Below are 17,497 nucleotides of genomic sequence, written 5' to 3'. Positions count from 1 at the left end.
TTTGCAAAATACAAATATAAATTAATTGACCTGAACGCGGTTGCTAACTGGTCATTACCACCTGCTCGCTGGCCAGCTGGCACGGGCGAGGCATGCCACTGGGGCACGCATGGCCATCCCCGGCGGTCATCCTGCCACCGTTGCCGTGACAGCTGCTTCCTCGATGAAGAAGGGCCCCAAACCTCGCTTTTGAGCCCATATTTCAGGTCAGGAGAGCTACACCAGGAACATGGCTTCGCTCCTTCCCTGCAAAGCGTGTAGAGCAGAGTAAAGGACTATGTTATTCACCCTTGTAGAAAACTGGCTCTTCCCCAGCATGCAAGCATGGAAATTACCAGCCCTTGGCTACGCCGATGGTGCTGGTGGGCAACCTGGTGGCTTGAGCCACCAGAAAGCACATTTTTAGCCACCTAGGAATTGCACTGGAGCTGAAGAGGGGACAAAGCATGGAAGGATTTGCTTCTTTGGCCACCATCATCAACAGGACAATGAGGTGGTACCTACAGATGGATCTTCTCAGCAGATCAACTTAGGCAAACCATGTGGCTTGAGCTCAACATGTTGAAAGAGAAATACAGACACTTCTCAGCATGGACCACAACCTGTGCCTGTGTACCCGTGCATCCCCAGCTCCTCTCCTGCTTCCCTTCAGCTGCAGAGAAGTAACACGGCTGACAACCACAGCCATTGCTGCAGTGGGAGCAATTCAACGGGACTTGCTCACACCAGGAGAAAACTTTTTCGAGCACAGTTAGGAATGCCTCATCACTGGACGGTCACTGAATGAGAACTCCCTCTCGCTTTCACCTGCCCAGGCCCAGCAAACGCCCACATCGCAGGTCCTGCTCTGAAAAAGGGGCGAGGGGAGCGGGCGCTGAGCTCCGCGGCCGGTTCGCCTCGTTTCATTAGCTGCAAAGCACTCGGATACTTCACCGGTGTTGACTGGATGGATTAGGACGATTAGAGAGCAGACAGGATAAACAGATTAAACTTCGCAGCCGGGCGGCTCGCACGTAACTCAAAAAGGGGGAGAGGGGGAGGGCACACAAAAGGGGATGGAGGGGATGCTCCCAGGGGGCTTCGGCTCCCCTTTTCCCCAGCCGAGCGCTGCCCGGTGCGGGGCCCCTCGACTTGGTCCCACCAAGACTGGGCAGGAAATTCATTTGGATGGGTGGCCGCGATCAAATCCTGCCTCCTGCAAAGGAGAAGGATACATAAGCGCGCACACCTCTGTGTCAGGAGCTTCTCAGAGACATGTCGAGGCTGAGAAATTTTTCAGATTTGCTCATTGCAAAATCAATACCCATCAGCTGTTTGAAATTAAAGGAAAGATTAGGTCCTGGTTTTATACACGCTTTATTGTATTCCGAAAGCTTTCTACTCAGCCAGATAAATCTTCTTTAAGAGGATTAGGAAACTTTCATTATCTTTATCTAACCTGAACTAACACTAACTCTGAAAAATTAATCTAAAGACCGGACAAAAGCCAGTTGCTGGTGCAAAGCAGCAAGGATCCGGAGGCGGCGTCCACCGGAGTGCCACGGGCACCTCCGTTCCGTCGGCACCCAGATCCCTCCGTCGGAGCAGCCTCAGGAACACTGCTTCACGGCCCAACAGCATCTGCTCCACCAACACGCTTGCCTACGAAGCCAAAAGTCCTTTGTGCAACTTCCACATGCTCACACAATTCACTCTCTCTCCCAAAACCCTGGAGCCTCACGCTGCTGTCCACTCATGCCGCTCACCCCTCGAAGCAAAGGATGTTGGTCTGATCACTACATCTCCATCACCAAGAGGGTGTCCAAACCTTTCCCGAGCCCAGACATCCTTCCCCATCAAACGGTCAGTTGCGCAATAGCACAAGGCGTGTCAAGACCTACCTTGCACGATGAGATGGACGCGGGAAGTCTTGGGGTGATTGTCTGTCTGCACAGAGCAGGTGTAAGGGCCCTCATCGTAAACGTCCACGTTGTGTATTTTGATGCTGTACTGGGTCTTGGTGTTGGAGAGGATGACCACGCGGTTGTCTATAGACCACTTGTCATTGCCGGCGTACAGGATGGTGCTGCGGTTCAACCACGCGACGCGTGTGACCCTGTCATCCACGGTACACCTGCAGAGGAAGAGACAGAGGGTCACAAACGTGGGGCGGCGCGCACGGCAAGCACCCCAGCTCCCAAAAGGGGACACGAGTGGGACGAGAGCCGCAGCGCTGGCTCCCCATCACGCGCAGCTGGACCACCGGAGCAGAGACGGCGCATGCCATGGCTGTGCCACCCTGCTACCGCATCCCTCCATCACCTGAGATTTCACAGAAATGGCAGGTTCACCAGAAAAAAAAAGCCCTGCCTTTATCTTTTATACAGAGCTGGGGAACCGCAGACGAATATCCCACAGTGTTTGACCTCCGCAAGCCTTCTGCACCCCCCTGCTCACTCCCCTCCACCTCGCCCTCGCTGGGCGCAGAGAATTTCCGATGAAGCTGTAAAATTTGCTGACAGTTCGGCTTGTCGGGCCTCTAGCCATCCCCGGGGTGATATACACACCCGCTGCCGGGGGAGAGGGGCCGCGGCACGCGCGCGGGGCGAGGGGAGGAAGAGAAACAGCCGGAGACAGCAAAGCCAGCGCGCGGGGAAGAGAAGGGAACATTTGGATAAGCAGCTGTAAATTCTACAAGTGCCTTGAAAACACAACGCGATCGTATCCATTATTTATTTCCTGTCTGGCTCCCATCCTCCCTGCTCTGAGACGCGCAGGGGCTCTGCAGCTCCGGTCCGCGGCGTTGACTTACGCTTGGCCAAGAATAGAGGGAGGCGGGGGGAAAAAAAAGGGAATTAAAATGTTCCCGGAGAACATGGCTTTTTTCATTCCATTTGATAGATTTTTTTTTTCTCAATCTATTTACTTCTGGCCTTCTCTGTCGCTGCCGCAGTGCCCGCAGCAAAATCACCAAGCATTTGGTTAAATTAAGAGGCCAGCATTTCTCAGGAGCTTCGCCTTTCCCACCCGAGGACCAGGGCAGGGGAGCTTTCTCTCGGGGTGGAAGCAAACCAGGAAAACCAAGCGGGGTGCAGGTTTGTGTCGGCGGCTGCAGCTCTGTGCAGATGAGATCTTAGGAAAAGGCACCTACAGTCAATCAAGAAACTCATGCAAGTCCCTCTCCGCATGCCTGTAAATTCAGAGACGGGGCTGGCGGGCTGTCTCCGTCCTCGTCCCCGCCACGGCATCGCTCCTGCAGAGGCTTTGGGGGTGTTATATGCTTCCCTTGCTGGGATTGCGGAGCGTCACCTCGACCGAGATTATTCATCGGGCGGAGGGAAGGGGCGATGCTTGGCATGCTTGAGGGTCCCCCCGGGCGCTCGGTTCAGAGGAACGAGCCATATATCCTCCTGCAAACAAGTAATTTTCCCCTTGCAGGAGCTGTACATCTCCGCCAGCCGCATCGCGTACGGATACCGGGAAAGACGGATGGCCCTCCACACCCGCCGCGGCACCGCTGGCGCGCTGGGAGCCCGCGCGGGCGTCAGACACGCGTCGGTGCCAGCTCTGCTCCACCGGACCGAGGCAGCCCCGTGCCGGCGGATGGCATCGTCCTTGTTGGGAAGCCGAGCCCTCCCTTCGTTCAAATTAACTGGGGGAGAGCTAAGCGCAGCCGAGTTAAGTTCGGCCCTGGGGGATTCCAGTCTAGTGGACTATTACTGCTGTCTCACTTCATTATAATGAATAATAAAGAGATACTTACACACGGCTTCTGTAAATTATTCATTGCGTGCACTGAAAAATCAGGGCAGCAATATGTAAAACAGACAACGTTCGTGTCTGCGCTCATATAAATATCCAGACTACAGCCCTGCGAGGTACTCGCGGGTCTCCTCATTAGAGGTGAAGAACAAGGACTCGGGTTTGAAGTGACAGGGACAAGGACTTCGTGCCATCACCGGGCACGTTTGACTGTTGCTGCCCGGCTTTGGCTGGGTCCACTTCACGGGCAGATTTGGGGTCGGTCTGGGACCCTTGAGAGCCAGGGCTGTTGGTTCTGCATTTACAGTTCACGTTTACAGCTCAGAGCTGCACCTACACGAGTGCACAGGGACACCCAGAACACAGGCAGACGTGTTCCCAGCCTCCCTTATCCGCAGCACCTGGTGACCAGTGCCACCCTCAAAACCACTTGGAGCAAACAGGCAGAGGAAACTTGGAGACTCCGCCTAACAAACTCATGCCAAGAGCAACAAGGCCAAGGTTCCTTGTCCCCATCATTCAAGCTTAATCTTCAGTTGCCACCACCGCTTGATAGCTAATTTGGAATCAAGTCCCTTCGGCTCTGTTTGGTTGGCATCGTGCTCCTCTCCGCCTGAGCCTGGGCTGTCCCTCTGCAGCAGGACAGACAAACCACCCTCCTTCCAAAAACCAGCCCTCCTGCAGCTCCTGGCAATGTGTCAGGGCAACCATCAGCAGAAAAGCCACCACCCATCAGCTGGCACGGAGAGCATGGCATTTCTGGAGGCACCTTCTCGCTCAACCACGTCTTCCCACCCTGGGTTTTCCCACACCCTGGGAATCAATGCTTCAAAAGCAAATACCAACCGACGCTCCAACACGAGGTGTGCCCAACTGATACGAGATGTGCCCAGCCGATACGAGGTGTGCCCAGCCGGCTTCTTCGCCAGGCTTGAAACGCAATCTCCGTTAGCCGCTGAGCCACCAGCGCTCCCTCGCCTGCCGAGCCATCTTCGCTGCCTATTTCCAATTGACCAGGATTATGATAATGTCTCCAGTAAGCAAACAGGTAAAGAGACTTCCGCAAAGTGTTTAGATAAAGTAGACAAGCTCTGACAAAGCTGGATAATAAAGTGGGCCAGGAGGTTTTCCCTTGAAGGGATCTAATTAAGAACAAAGACAAACCCCCATTAACAGTTTCCTGAAGGTGCCGTATCCATCTCCAGAAGAAACCCTGCCTCACGAGTCCGGAAGGGACAAAGAGAATAAAGCACCAGTCAGATGGGAGGGAAATAAACCCGCTCTGGCTCCACAATTCACCTGGAGGAAACCCACCAACAAGCTGGGGAGAATATCTCGGGACTGATATCATGAGCCAAAACACGAGCCCCCAGCACTTGTCCCGGCTCCCTCACACAACGTGACATGTTCCATCTGCTCCTCCATCTCTGCATCCCACTTAGACCCTCGCTGCCTTCCAGTAGAGACTTTTCACCATCTGCAGCCCTTCAGCCCCCTCCCACTACCACCACTCCATACTGGAGTGGCTTGCTGGGGAGCCTCGGATACCGGGCTTCACCCAGGCTCCGACCCCCTCAGCGCTCACACCGATACACGTGGCCTCTTGGGCGATGAACCCGAACGCAGCAGCACAAGAAGATGCATGAGGGAGGGAGCTGGGGGCACCAACGCTGCGCCGCTTCCCCTCTAATTGCCCCTATTCCTCATCCTTAAATGCTAATTTTGAAGTTTGCCGAGGAATTATTTCACTTAGTGTCAACAATACAGATAACTCCTCCACCGCGCTCTTTGTGTTCGGCAGCGCAAAGCGACCGGCTCCCTCCTCTCGATCCTATTAGGAGAGACCCCCGCGTCGCTCCCGCAGCAGGCTTTCACCCAGCCCCATCAATGACACCGACAGCGCTCCTGCTACGCACGAGCCGTGACATTAACACCCACCGCCTTCGTTCCCCGCCTGTCCCGCTCCACACGGCGGACCTTTCCTGCGCTGCGTGAGGGCCAAGCCTGGGGCTGCCCTTGACACCCACCCTACAGCAAGCGAAATATCGTGCCCAGGGTCCGCACGAGTTTTCCAGCACTGGTTTGGAGGAATAAATGGCACGCAAAGACTTGGAGGAATAAAGCAAGTCTTGCAAACTCCTCTCCGTGAGGGCAAATTATCCCGAGGGATGGGGTGCTTGGAACCCCAAAAAAGCTGCTGCACATCCCAGGCAGCCTGGGTGATGGGTTTTCATCCACAGAACTGGGACTGCTGGTCCCCGGCTGAGCTGAGAGGCTCGGGGGAGACGCTCATCGTTGGATCGACCCCAAGCCCTCCCGCTTCCTTAGGCAAACTAACAATGCTCTACTTCTAAATACTTCTATGGCCCTTCAACCCCAAACTGCTTTTCTCTCCCGTAGGCAACGCATCTCGTCAAAATGACAAATGGAGATGCCAAAACCAGTCACAAACTGGCTGGCTGACCCAGTTTTCAGCGGCTAAAATAGCTCACCCGGATCGGGAGCGAAGCCCCTTGACAGCGACAGGGTGATGATTCACCCTGGGAAGTTTCCAACCAAAATTACCTGTCACAGGGGCAGAGCAAGCACCCCGGCACCCTCTCCTTTGAGGAGAAATTGTTAATTACGTTTGCAGGGGACTCCTAATGGGATTTCTCCTTTGGTTCCAGTACTCGCCCCAGCTATGGAGTTAACAGGCTCCGAACGCCTTTTATTCCGGGCGGCTGGAGCAAAGGCAGAGGAGATTTATTTGTAATCATCGGAAATAAACACGCTTCCTCAGAAGTAAACACAAAAGAACAGAACCTGGCTGGGCTCCCGCTTCGTTAAAGATGCAAATTAGAAGCAGGCCATCAAAACGTGGAGGCTCCTCTAATCCTCTCCCAACAATGTAAACCGTCAAATTAGCGGCGGGTACAATGGCATCTGCGGCGTGTGACGGCGGGTCTGGCACGAGAGCTCCCCGAGGGCAGGGCCGCGCCGCCTGGGCTTCCGTCACTGTCATCCCTGATATTTATTCTCATTGCGGAAGGCAGAGGGCACTTTGTCTTCATTCCCCATCCCTTCCGCTGGCACCCTGTCTCCTCTCTGAGCCGTATCCCTTCTCCCAACTCTCCCGTCCGTCCTGGCGCCCGGATGCAGGATGCGCAGCCCCATGGCGTTCCCACACTGTCCCAGCACCCCAAGGACGGCGGGGACCCAGGATGTGCCCGTTTGGCATGGCCCAGCACGGGCGCTTCCCATCCAGCCCTTGCCACTCGCTTGGCCAGTCCCAGCCTGGCACCACAGCCATGTCCCCCATGGGAAAACAAAGAGCGTGGGATGCACTGGGAGCTTGCCCAGTGCCTAAATTGTTCTTCTTTTCCCCATAACCTCTCTCTATCTACGCTGTACATCACTGCCTCCCACAAAGCCACCTGCTCGTGCTCTCCACAAGCTTAATTAATTGCCTGGCCCCACCACTACCACACCGCTTGATTCCCCAGTGCTGTTCAAACAAGCTCTGGACCACCAGCAAACCCTTCCCCAGTAACTACCCGCTCCGAGGGCTGTGGGACCCTCCCCAGAGGCTCGGGGCTTGTCGGGGAGGGTTTCTCCCCACCGGTTCCCCTGCGATGGCAGTTTGCCCGCTCGCTACCGAGCACTGGAATAGAAGCTGCTCCCTGTGAAAAATCAAAGCCCAAATTGAGACATTACAAGTTGCTAAATATAAAATATCCATCTGCAAAGATAATAAGCCTGTGAGGGCAGGGGCTGTCGAGTTGCTCCGTTTCAGATAGTTTAATGGTGTTTTGGTCCATGACTGCGGCTCCCAGACATCAGAATAATAACAAGATGATGAGGAAGGCGGGAGCCGTCGGCGCGAGGCATCAGAAGTCAGGACTTAACGCTCGCCGTGCGGCCTCCGAGGGGGCCATGCCGCGCGTAAGACCACTGGCTGCGGCAGCCCAGGGGATGCAAAGTCTGAGCCTGATGTCAGGTCGCTGCCGAGCTCCAGCTGACCTTGACACTGGTCCTGGTTTGCAGAGGGAAGGGATGAGCAGCACGGCGAGCGGCTGCATGGTGTCCCTGCGCATCTCCTCCCCAGAGCCATTCTTGGGATTTTCTGAATTAACGCTCCCCATCGCGCAAATCCAGAAACCGCAGTCGGCTCTGTTAACGCCTGCTGGGCTTTCCCTTTCGCTCCTAAAGCCCTTCTTTCTCTCCTCCTTGCTCACTTCCAGCTTGCGGGGACACACACCACCCTGAGAACATCATCGGCAAGGGGAAGGGTGGCGTGACGGGCTCAGGCACGCTCTGCTCCCGGCTCCCGCCATGAGTCCCATGTTCCTGACGTGACAACACATCTGTATCCTGACAACTCGAGGTCTGCTCAGAAACCCTCTGCAGCCCTGGAAAGGTCAGTATCACCTTCAGCGAGCTCTAGATCTGAGCCCTTTCCTGCAGGGAGCCATCCCGTCCCTGCCCCGCACAAAGCTCCTGGTTGCTCTCCCTGCCCCACGCCAGTCGTGGCTTTTGCAACCTGCTCTGAAATGCACCGCTGATCCCAAAACAATAGCAACGCTCCCTGCCCTCAGGACCGTGCCAGGTTCGCAAACAGCCCCTGGCTACAGCCTAGCAGCTCCCAATTCCCCACGCAGCTGCAGTCCAGCTGTGTCCACGCGCTGAGATGCTCCCTCAAGGCAGCGGGGAAGGTCGGAAGGCACCTGCCTGAGCCCCAACAGCTGTTATTAGCTTACGAGAAATCTTCATAAGAAAATATGAGGCAGCAGTAAAAGAAATAAAGCGGAATGCCTTTGGATAGAGAAGTAATGGAGATTTTTGTAAAGCAGGTGGCACTTAAATGGTAACATCAGAGTCAGTCGATGCTGGCGGCCACACCTGATCTCCCAAACGGAGATGAAAATGAAGGCACTGAGCAGGGGCAGCCAGTCTAGGAAAACCATGGACACTGGAAGAAGTGCAATGAGGCATCTTTCTTTGCCTAAAATGGTATCTAAGTGATTGCACTCTCTCCCCAGAATCAGGTCCCTGACACAGCCGGGCACAGATTTCCAACTTCCTCATGGTCACCGGGCCATCCTGCAGTTTGAAGAAGGCTGGGATGTCTCCATGTCAGCCATCTCTTTGGCTCCTCTCCAAAGAGACAACCAACATCCACCAGCATTTACCACGAAGACATCACTGCACATCCTAGGAAACATCCACATTCCCCTGTACCCTACCCCAGGCCTCTGCCCTATGTCCCAGAAGGGAGGAAAAGACCCAAAGAGAGATGTTCATCACCACCATCACCACCATTCCAGGGTGCTGACCGAGGGACACGATCCAGCAAAACCCCTGCTCACGGCACGCCAGCGTCGGCGGAGCCCTGCGCCTCAATCAGCACCCGTGTACGAATTCAATCAGCGCTGATCTTACACAATGCAGCACCTGTGCCCTGGCTGATTTCTAGTGTTCTTCAATCAAAAGGAGGAGAGGAAACGCCGAGTTTACTGCTGGCCGTGCTAGCAGACCCAGTCGAGAACCTGGAGCCCTCTACACCTGCGGTGGGGGTTTGGGGTTGGGTTTTTCCCCTTGCTACTGCTTTTTTCTCTTTTTTTTTTTTTTTTTTTATCCCCCTTCCCAGGCAGGAGGAGACGGAAATAAGTTTCAGTGTCACCGTTAGCCGTGTAGTTAAATATCGGTAACGAACATGCGCCAATACCAGGCTCCAACCGCTATGATTCAGCTGTCCTGGTGGGACTGGCGACCCTCTCCGACTCGGCTGGGCAAGGGGTCTGCTTTCAACCTGAGAAAAAACAGCCCTGGCTCTGGACGCATCCCGCGGTCGCAAAAGAAGAAAGGATGCTGGCAGGTCTCATTAAAACACGGGCCGGGGCGCGCTGGCGACAGAAGGAACGCCTGGACAGTCTGAGCAAAGCGATCGTACATCTGTCCGTGGCTTGCAAGGAGGGAAAATTGGATGCTCCATCCCTGGAATGCCTCATCCCTGGAAACATTCCAGGCCAGCTTGGACAGGGCTCTGAGCAACCTGATCTGGTTGGAGATGTCCCTGCTCCTTGCAGGGGGGTTGGACTGGGTGGCCTTTAAAGGTCCCTTCCCACCCAAACCATCCTGTGATTCTATGAATATCGGTCTGAAGCTGCCCCAGCGCAGGACAGGGCAGCAACGCAGCGAGGCGGGTGGCAGGAGGGCACGTGGGTGACAACCACAAAACACATCCCAGGGCTGAAACAATGGCTCATAGGGACCGCACCGCCCTCCCCAGTAGGAGCTGGGGTGGGGGGGAGCAAACCTCTTCTCCTGACCCGCCGTTAATTACCACCAAAAATATATATGTCATGAGACACCCGCTCCTATCTCCGCGGCTCTTAAGGGTAATGGAGAGGTTTCAGTCTTTGGAGGATAAGTCTCAGGCTCTTGGCTGCTTGCCCGGGAGGATTATTTTACATCAGGTTGAGTTCTGTAGTAATTATCTTCAAAACAGCTGGACTGCTGGATAAACTCGCTGTATCTTCGTGCACAATACAAGAGCAAATACGGAGAATTAAACTGCAATTTCAGACGGGCCTGACAGATCGCTGGAAAAACCACTCGGCGGTGTTTCGGAGGCCGAAGCTCGGGGCTCCTCGCACGTCAAGGGTGGGGAGGCATTTTCTCATTTGAAATCAATTCAGGCTTCCCTGGAGACCAAGCGAAGGGGGAAAGGAGATTCTAGATGAAGATGTTTCACCCCCAAGCTCTCAGTGGAGGGGAAAAAAAAAAGCATCGTTATCCTGACCCTGATGGCTGAAAAATGAAGTGGTATTTGATCCTGGCTGGAAAGCTTGGGGTTTCACGCAGCCCCGAGCCTCCAATAAAAGCCCAGATTTTCCAAGCACTTGGCTCCAAGCTGCACCCCACCAGTGGGCAGTCGCTCAGGGATGGGCGAGGGGAAAAATCACCTTCCTCTGTCCGCAGCCCTCATGCTTGGACATCGCTTCCAGCACGTGTCCTACTGCATCCCAGCAGGACAGAGGGACAAACCGACTCCCAGACACCTGGCCCAGGGACCAGCACCCTGATCCCCGTCACTGAGGAAAATCAAAAGGAAAAAAATCACTTCCTTCAGGATGGAGCAGCCACAAGATTTAGCTGTGAAATCCTCGCAGGCACAACTAATAACCTCTCAAAAGAGGGAAATTCTGCCGATGGAGGGTGAAGCCATATTTCATGGCGAACGCCGTGAAGTGCTCCTGCCAAACGCGAGATCTGTAAACGACCTAGGTAAGCCACCAGTCCCAGAACATAATTGCCAATTTGCAGAAATTTCACCAGCAATTAGGCAAAGTAAAATAACCCACCAGGGAAAATCCTCCGCTCGCCGCTCTCCTGCACCTCTGCCGACCCCGCTGCTTTCCGCCCGCCGTTTCATGCCGAGGGGCTGGACGCTTCGTGCAATGGGCACTGAGCAGCCAGCCAGATGAAGAAGTCATCACCAGCATGAGAGGACAGGGCAGGATTGCCGCTGAAGACCTCTCCCGCTGGTACCCCCTCTCCAAGCATCACCAAGGGCTGGGTTCCGATCCCGGCAATCCCACGGGGCGTCCGGACGGCCAAACGACTTTGTGCTATTAGGGGGTTTATTTGTTTGAGTTGTACGTGAGTATACCAAATTATATTATCAGATCATAGTCCTGCTTCTGATTTATTCCTTCTTTGTTCTTCAAGTCTTCGTACATCTAAGCAATTAACCTCTCAAAGAGCTGGAGAACACATAATTATCCTCATTTGTCTAAACGTCACCAAGATGGCTGCCTTTCAATTAACCTTCTGGGAATGGAGGGAAGTTGGAGTGATACAGTGATCATTTCCAACTTCAGCGTAGGCTTTTTTTTTTTCCCCTTAAAGTAATTTAATTGAAATATTCAGATGATGAAATATAGCCAGATAACTGTTACTGCAGGTAACGGGATCAAGAGGGGGCTTGCAGTCGAAAAAGAAGTCAAACGAGGTACAGTAATATTATATCAATACGTGGCACTTCCGTCTAAAAATATCAAAGCACTTTGTGCCTATTAACGAAGGGAGCTTTTCACACTCCTCTGCCAGGCTGCAGGCAAAGACCGACGTCACCGCTATATGTCACCGCTACCGACGGGGAAACCGAGGCAGGGGACAGTCTCCGGCGCTCTGTGGCAGCGTGGGAGATGCGGTCAGGGCCGAGTTGCTGTTGCTTTCGATTATTTTAATAACAGCCCCCGTTTTGCTGAGGTAGCGTCTGCCAGGCCGCGCGAGCGAGGGATCCGTTCCCACCCCGTCGCCTCGCTAATAAATACGCGGCGCTTCCGCCGGGAAGCGCCAGGTCAAACTTTGCGCCCGCGCTAAGCAAGCCAGCAGTGTTGTCTGGCGCACGCGAGCGATATTTATACACACCCCCGCACACAAACACATAGGGAAAATAAACAAGCAAACGCTGAAGTTCATCGCATCTCCTCCCTGACAAGCGTGGCTTCTCGATTCCTCATGGTGCCGCAGCGTGAAATCGAGCCCTTCAAAAAGCAGTTTTGGCTCCGGCGCCTCGCCGAGCTCTGCTCTCTGTCTCCCGTCCCGGCGGAGCAGAGGTGGCCACGGAAGGGCAAGCATTTGCCCTCCCAGCAAACTCAACAGGAGAGCTGAGGCCAAGATGGAGCTCACGAAGGGGCACGAAAGCACTGAGAGATGGGGATGCACAGCGCCCATTCCCTGCATCTTCCCCTCCCGGCCTCGCGTGCGGATCAGTATTTCGGCACCGGGCAGCCGCTCTGCCCGTCCGTGCGGATGAGCGGGGAGGAAAGCACGCAGGAAATGGTGAGCGTTCCTGTGAGGAACTCCACAAACCCGCCTCTCTCCCGGTGCATTCATCTGGAGAGATGAAGTGAGGATAACACAATAGCCACCGAGTTTACTCTCAGCGCAGACATAATTAAAATGCAAGCCAGAGCCAAGTTACCCATCAATAAATCTTTGCTTTTTGGCTCTCAGGCTTGACAGGAAGCCTATACCCGGCGCGGGGAATTCAGACCGAGGGGGAGGCATGGATAAAGGCTCTGCTTTATGAACGGCCATTTTAATGTTTCGTTTGAGTAATGGGCCTTGCAAATTAGCACCCCAGCGGCCCGAAATACATATTTTTCCAAGGACATGCAGGCTCCCGATCCGACAGGTGATGTGGGCAAACAGTCCCTGAGGGGATCTGCTATCTCGGCGCTTGGCGGCTGCAGTCATCTTTTATTCCAGCCGGGATGATGAAGAAGAAGAAGAAGAAGAAGAAAACCGAGAGCTTGAGGGAGGGGGGGGATTCAAAGGCTGGGGGAGGAAATGGAGCAGAAAACCACCCCGTGTGAGACCAGCAAGGGGCTGATGAGCAGCAGCGGCAATGGCAGGGAGTGGCTGGGAGGCCTCTGGAGGGAAGCCATGATGTACTGGCACCAGTATGGCACCGGCACGGCACGGCACGTCGCAGACTTGAGGGAGCCTGGTGCTGCGTCACGTCAGGGCGGACACACCGGGGCACGTCTGCAGCGCACGCCTCTCCTCGCACAACCCAAACGATGGATTTCTGGCTCCTGCCGGAGCTTGGCTGAGCATCTGGCTCCAGCCCGAACATTCAGAAAGGCTGGAGGCACCTCCAACGCCGTGGTTTCACTGGGGAGAAGGGAGGATGCCTTGGTCGTGGGATAAAGCAAGCCTGCAGCCAGTGAGCTGCTCAACGAGGGCCTGGCTCCTCCAGCACAAACACAGCAGGAAAGATCGAATATCCCTGCGTCAACTCGGAGAGAGAACGCTGGAGAAATATGTGCAGCTGAACACGAGGGGGAGCTCAGGTCAGAGCACGCAGGGAAGCGGGGAGCAGAAAGTGGAGGTTACCTGCTCACGCCCTCTCCCCATCTCTCCCTTTCTGCCTCCCTCCTCTCCTTCCTTGCCCCCTTCCTTCCCCTCTACCCTCGCCACGCCGCCGTGTACATCCTCCGCTCGGCCATCACCTCCCCACACCAGCACAGGCTGTGCTGCACCTCCATAAAACTGTACGGAAGGAGAAGATGCTAGAGTACCAGGAGGATGAGTTCACGCTGTCCCCCAGACACACGTTAATCCTCACGGTGTCTTCCCCCCTTGCACCGACGCCGCTTGCACGTGTGGCTGGGCACGGGTTCACCGCAGAGCTCAACGCGTGCTTGCAAACTGCTCTGAACCTCAAAACGATGAGCTGGCACCTGTAATTATCCTCCTTGTCCCCACGGCAAGAGGCACAGGGTGACTTCTCCCCACCAGCGCGCATCCCTCCGCCCTGCCCCTCCTTGCCAGCAACGAGGTTTAAAACGCAGAGACGAGCACGGCCTCTGCAGAGCCAAAATGCGGCACGTTCAGGGCACAGGAGCCTACCAGGGCCCCGGGTACCTGCTGCCACCTCCCCATCCCTGACCCGCCACCTCAGGGACGTTATCTGAATTGCACCTCAAGGGTGGCTCGAAAGCAAGCTCAGAGCCCGGAGCAGGAGTTTGCATCCTCGCTGCCGGCTCTCAGGGCCATTAGCTCACGTCCAAAGTGTCCGAACGCGGTTTGGGAGCAGGCTGTGCCGGTGGGACCTCGCCGAGACCTCATCACAGGACCAGCTGAGCCCTCCTGCTAGGAAATGTCCGCTCTCAGCAGGGCACGAACAAGAGCCTCCAACAACCCCACGACCGCGGGACGACTCGGTGCATCTCCCGGACAACCTGCCCGCAGGGAAGCCGTACTTCGGGAGCGGGCGGCTACGTCTGCCGCTCCTGCTCACCCTGCCAAGTTTCAGCCATCCAGGATGTGATGCAGAGAGACAGCTATGAACTCCGGGAGAGGCAGGAGTTTCGGCGCGGTACATCCAGTATTCCTGAGGCACTCCAGAGGCACGGCAGAAAGCTTGCGTGCCAGCCACTGGCGCGTGCTTTCCTGGCTGGTGAGATGCTTCGGGGCGAAGGGGAAGAAGCAGGCTTTCGGAGGTACCACATGTGCTTCTCTATCCGCTGCTGTTTCGTACACCAGCATCTCCCTCCAGGTTTGACCCCAGCTCACTGGGGCGAACGCAATGACTTCCACTTTTCCCTGGACGCGCAAGGCCGAGCTCTCAGCGATCTCAGCCACCCAGGGGCATTACGTTTCATTTATAGCTACCCAAAAGCTCCAAAGAGTGGCCAAAGCCACTCCGGACAGTTAATCTGCGGTCCTGTCGCAACCCTCAGGACCTGAGAGCTGTTCTGGGAAATTCCTGTGTCTTTTTTTACCCGTAACGCCAAAAAAGGGGGGGATGGCGGTGCCAACTATTTCTGCCACCCGCCCGCCCGCGCTTGCTGCCGACTCAAGGAGAAACATAAAACCCTCGATGAAGGGCTCGCCTAGTTTATTATAACATCGCCTTTAATTTATGCGCCTGCCTTTTATGATTGTTCTCTATCACCGTTCCCGGGGCTTATTTATAGAGGGCCATTAGCACCGAGAGCAAGCCCTGATGAGCGAGCATTTGCAGCGTCTGCCAGGGAACTGGGGATATAAACCGAGATGAGGCGGAGGCGGCGAGTCCTCTCCCCAAAAGCCAAGAAGGATAATTTGATCTCGGAGCGCAATACGACTCGATTTCACGTGGCTCTCTTCGGGCAGGCTGCAGCCTCCTTCACATGCACTTTGCTAAATTCCCCAGCCCCAAACGAACCCCGCGCTGATCGGGGAGGGAGGCAGAGAGCTTTGGATCTGACCGTCCGCGCCGAACACAAAGAGGCTGGGAACGCAGGAAAAAGCCTCTCGACGGTGCAAGAACACAGCTGCGGGGACGAGGAGGAGGAAAGCAACCTCGCCCGCATGCCATCCAAGCAGCGCATCATGGGCTGCTGACATCGGCGCTCGTGGGCATCCCAGCCGTGTGCCCATCTCATCCCTTTCCACCTAAAAGCAAAACACTTTGAGGGCTGGGCAGACACCTCGTGATACCCAGGGGATGGGGGGGGGGGGGTACCAAAAACTTCACGCCACAGAGTTATTCCTATTTATGAACATCGCTCCCCAAACTCCAGCGCGACCCAGTAACAACAGGTTAATTACGGGCGCGGGCAGGGTCCAGCCCACCCCCAAAACACACCAACGCGCTGGTTAAAACCACAGCTAAGCGGGTAGGTGGGTCTGTTGGCAGACAGAGATGATGTAAAATGAATTTGTACCATCAAAGCCTTCCCATGCCGTTCGCAGGTAATTTGTGACGAGAACAAAAGCTTTAAATTCACCCACTAAATTATTCACTACAAATCGTCCTCTCGGCTCCGGCGCTTGTGTCCTTCAAGCCGTTCTAGGTGGTGATTACGTCCCCTCGGCGCACGGGGAGGCCTCGGGGAAGCGGCTGTGGGAAAGACGGAGCCACCGATCCGACACCGGCGGTTTGATTTACAGAGAGAACTGGGGAGAGGAGACAGTCGCCCTCAGGAAAAAAGAAACTTCAAGCTCTAACCATCCCATCAAGGGGGTTTCTGGGTTCTTTATGTGGTTTTTTTTTTCTTTCTTTCTTTTTTTTCCGCAACAATCTCCCACTGCAGGCAGCATAGATGATGCTAAATTATTTTGGAATATGCTGAGAATGCCCTGCTCGGCCAGCTGAAGCCTCATAAATCATTCCTCTTCCCCCAGCCCCTTTCCCATTCTTGATCTCTCTTTCAAGCGGCTGGCTGGGGAGCCCATTGCCCTGGCACCACATTTCGGGCGAGCGCTGCCGAGCCAGACCTGCTGCAGCTGGGACCATGTGACTGGGAGAGATGGACGGCACCAAAAAGGAGCCACTTGAGCTGCCAACGAGGGTCGCTACCTCCCACGAGCAACTCGGAAGGGATGGGAGTTGCGGTTGCGTCCAGGTGCCGGACGCTTGAACGTCATTCCTGACGGAGCCGGTGATGAGGACCAAGGCTCCCTCCAAAGCAGGGGGAGATGCTTGTGAAGGACACGACAGGGCAGAGCATGCGGCCATGGTCTGGAGCAGAGGGAGGAGGACAGGCTGGGGAGAGGAAAGCCCTGCACGGAGGAGATGTGGAGCTCATTCACCATCTGTAGGTGGAGGGGCTGCCTGGCCCGCGGCTGTCAGCCTGGCTCCTTGCACCATGACTAAAATCACGCTTTTCTCTAAAAAACCCCAAAGCTGAGCTACCATATTCAAAGGCAGAGGCCCCTCCAGCCAGGACTGACGCGGGGAAGAGTGCTTTGGATCACGAAGCACAAGCGCGGCAGAGGCACAGTCATTTTCTATACCTGAAGTGACATTTCGCGAGTCCCTTACACTCAGCTGTGACACCGACAATGTCATAATAGGGATATGAGCGCTGCACATCTCTGCGCTGGCCCGCTACCCATCACTCAGGCGTGATGGATAGGCAGCGGGCTTGGGAAGCCGCTGCCAAGAGGGATCAGCGAGCAGCTCTATTTCTGGCTCTGGGCAAAGACTAAACCCATTCTCTCCCCAGCTCACAGCAGCTCAGAAAAGGGTGGGTTGCTGTCTTCCACGGCTTGGCCGTGAGCTGAACTGGGAGGTCTCAGCCAGGCACTTCAGAGGGGGTGACAGGCGGGAAGGAGCCCCGTCACCCATCACGGCTCGGAGGCGATGGATGCACATGGGGCTCAGGGTACCGGCGCAGAGCTGGGGTCCCCCAGCCCTCAGCATCACACCCTCACTCCTCTTCACCTTCCCACCCACAAACACAAGTGTGTTTTTTCTTGTTTTGTTTTT

The 17,497-nt window shown here is 55.3% G+C and overlaps 1 protein-coding gene across 7 annotated transcripts in view; it reads right to left on the bottom strand.

Annotated features, from left to right (window-relative positions):
• The window catches only part of OPCML (opioid binding protein/cell adhesion molecule like), a 265,593-nt gene that overhangs the window by 17,774 nt on the left and 230,322 nt on the right, over positions 1-17,497 (bottom strand). For all 7 annotated transcript variants that reach the window (XM_086765986.1, XM_086765988.1, XM_086765992.1 and 4 more), the window contains one exon: positions 1,881-2,113. In XM_086765986.1, coding sequence (XP_086622112.1) covers positions 1,881-2,113 — 233 coding nt within the window. The remainder of the gene's footprint in view (positions 1-1,880; positions 2,114-17,497) is intronic.

This window comes from Chlamydotis macqueenii, chromosome 24 (assembly GCF_036417535.1).
Source record: "Chlamydotis macqueenii isolate bChlMac1 chromosome 24, bChlMac1.mat, whole genome shotgun sequence".
Classification (NCBI taxonomy): Eukaryota; Metazoa; Chordata; class Aves; order Otidiformes; family Otididae; genus Chlamydotis; species Chlamydotis macqueenii.
The sequence above is the reverse complement of the archived record's forward strand: the minus strand, read 5'-3'. Positions and strand labels throughout refer to the sequence as shown.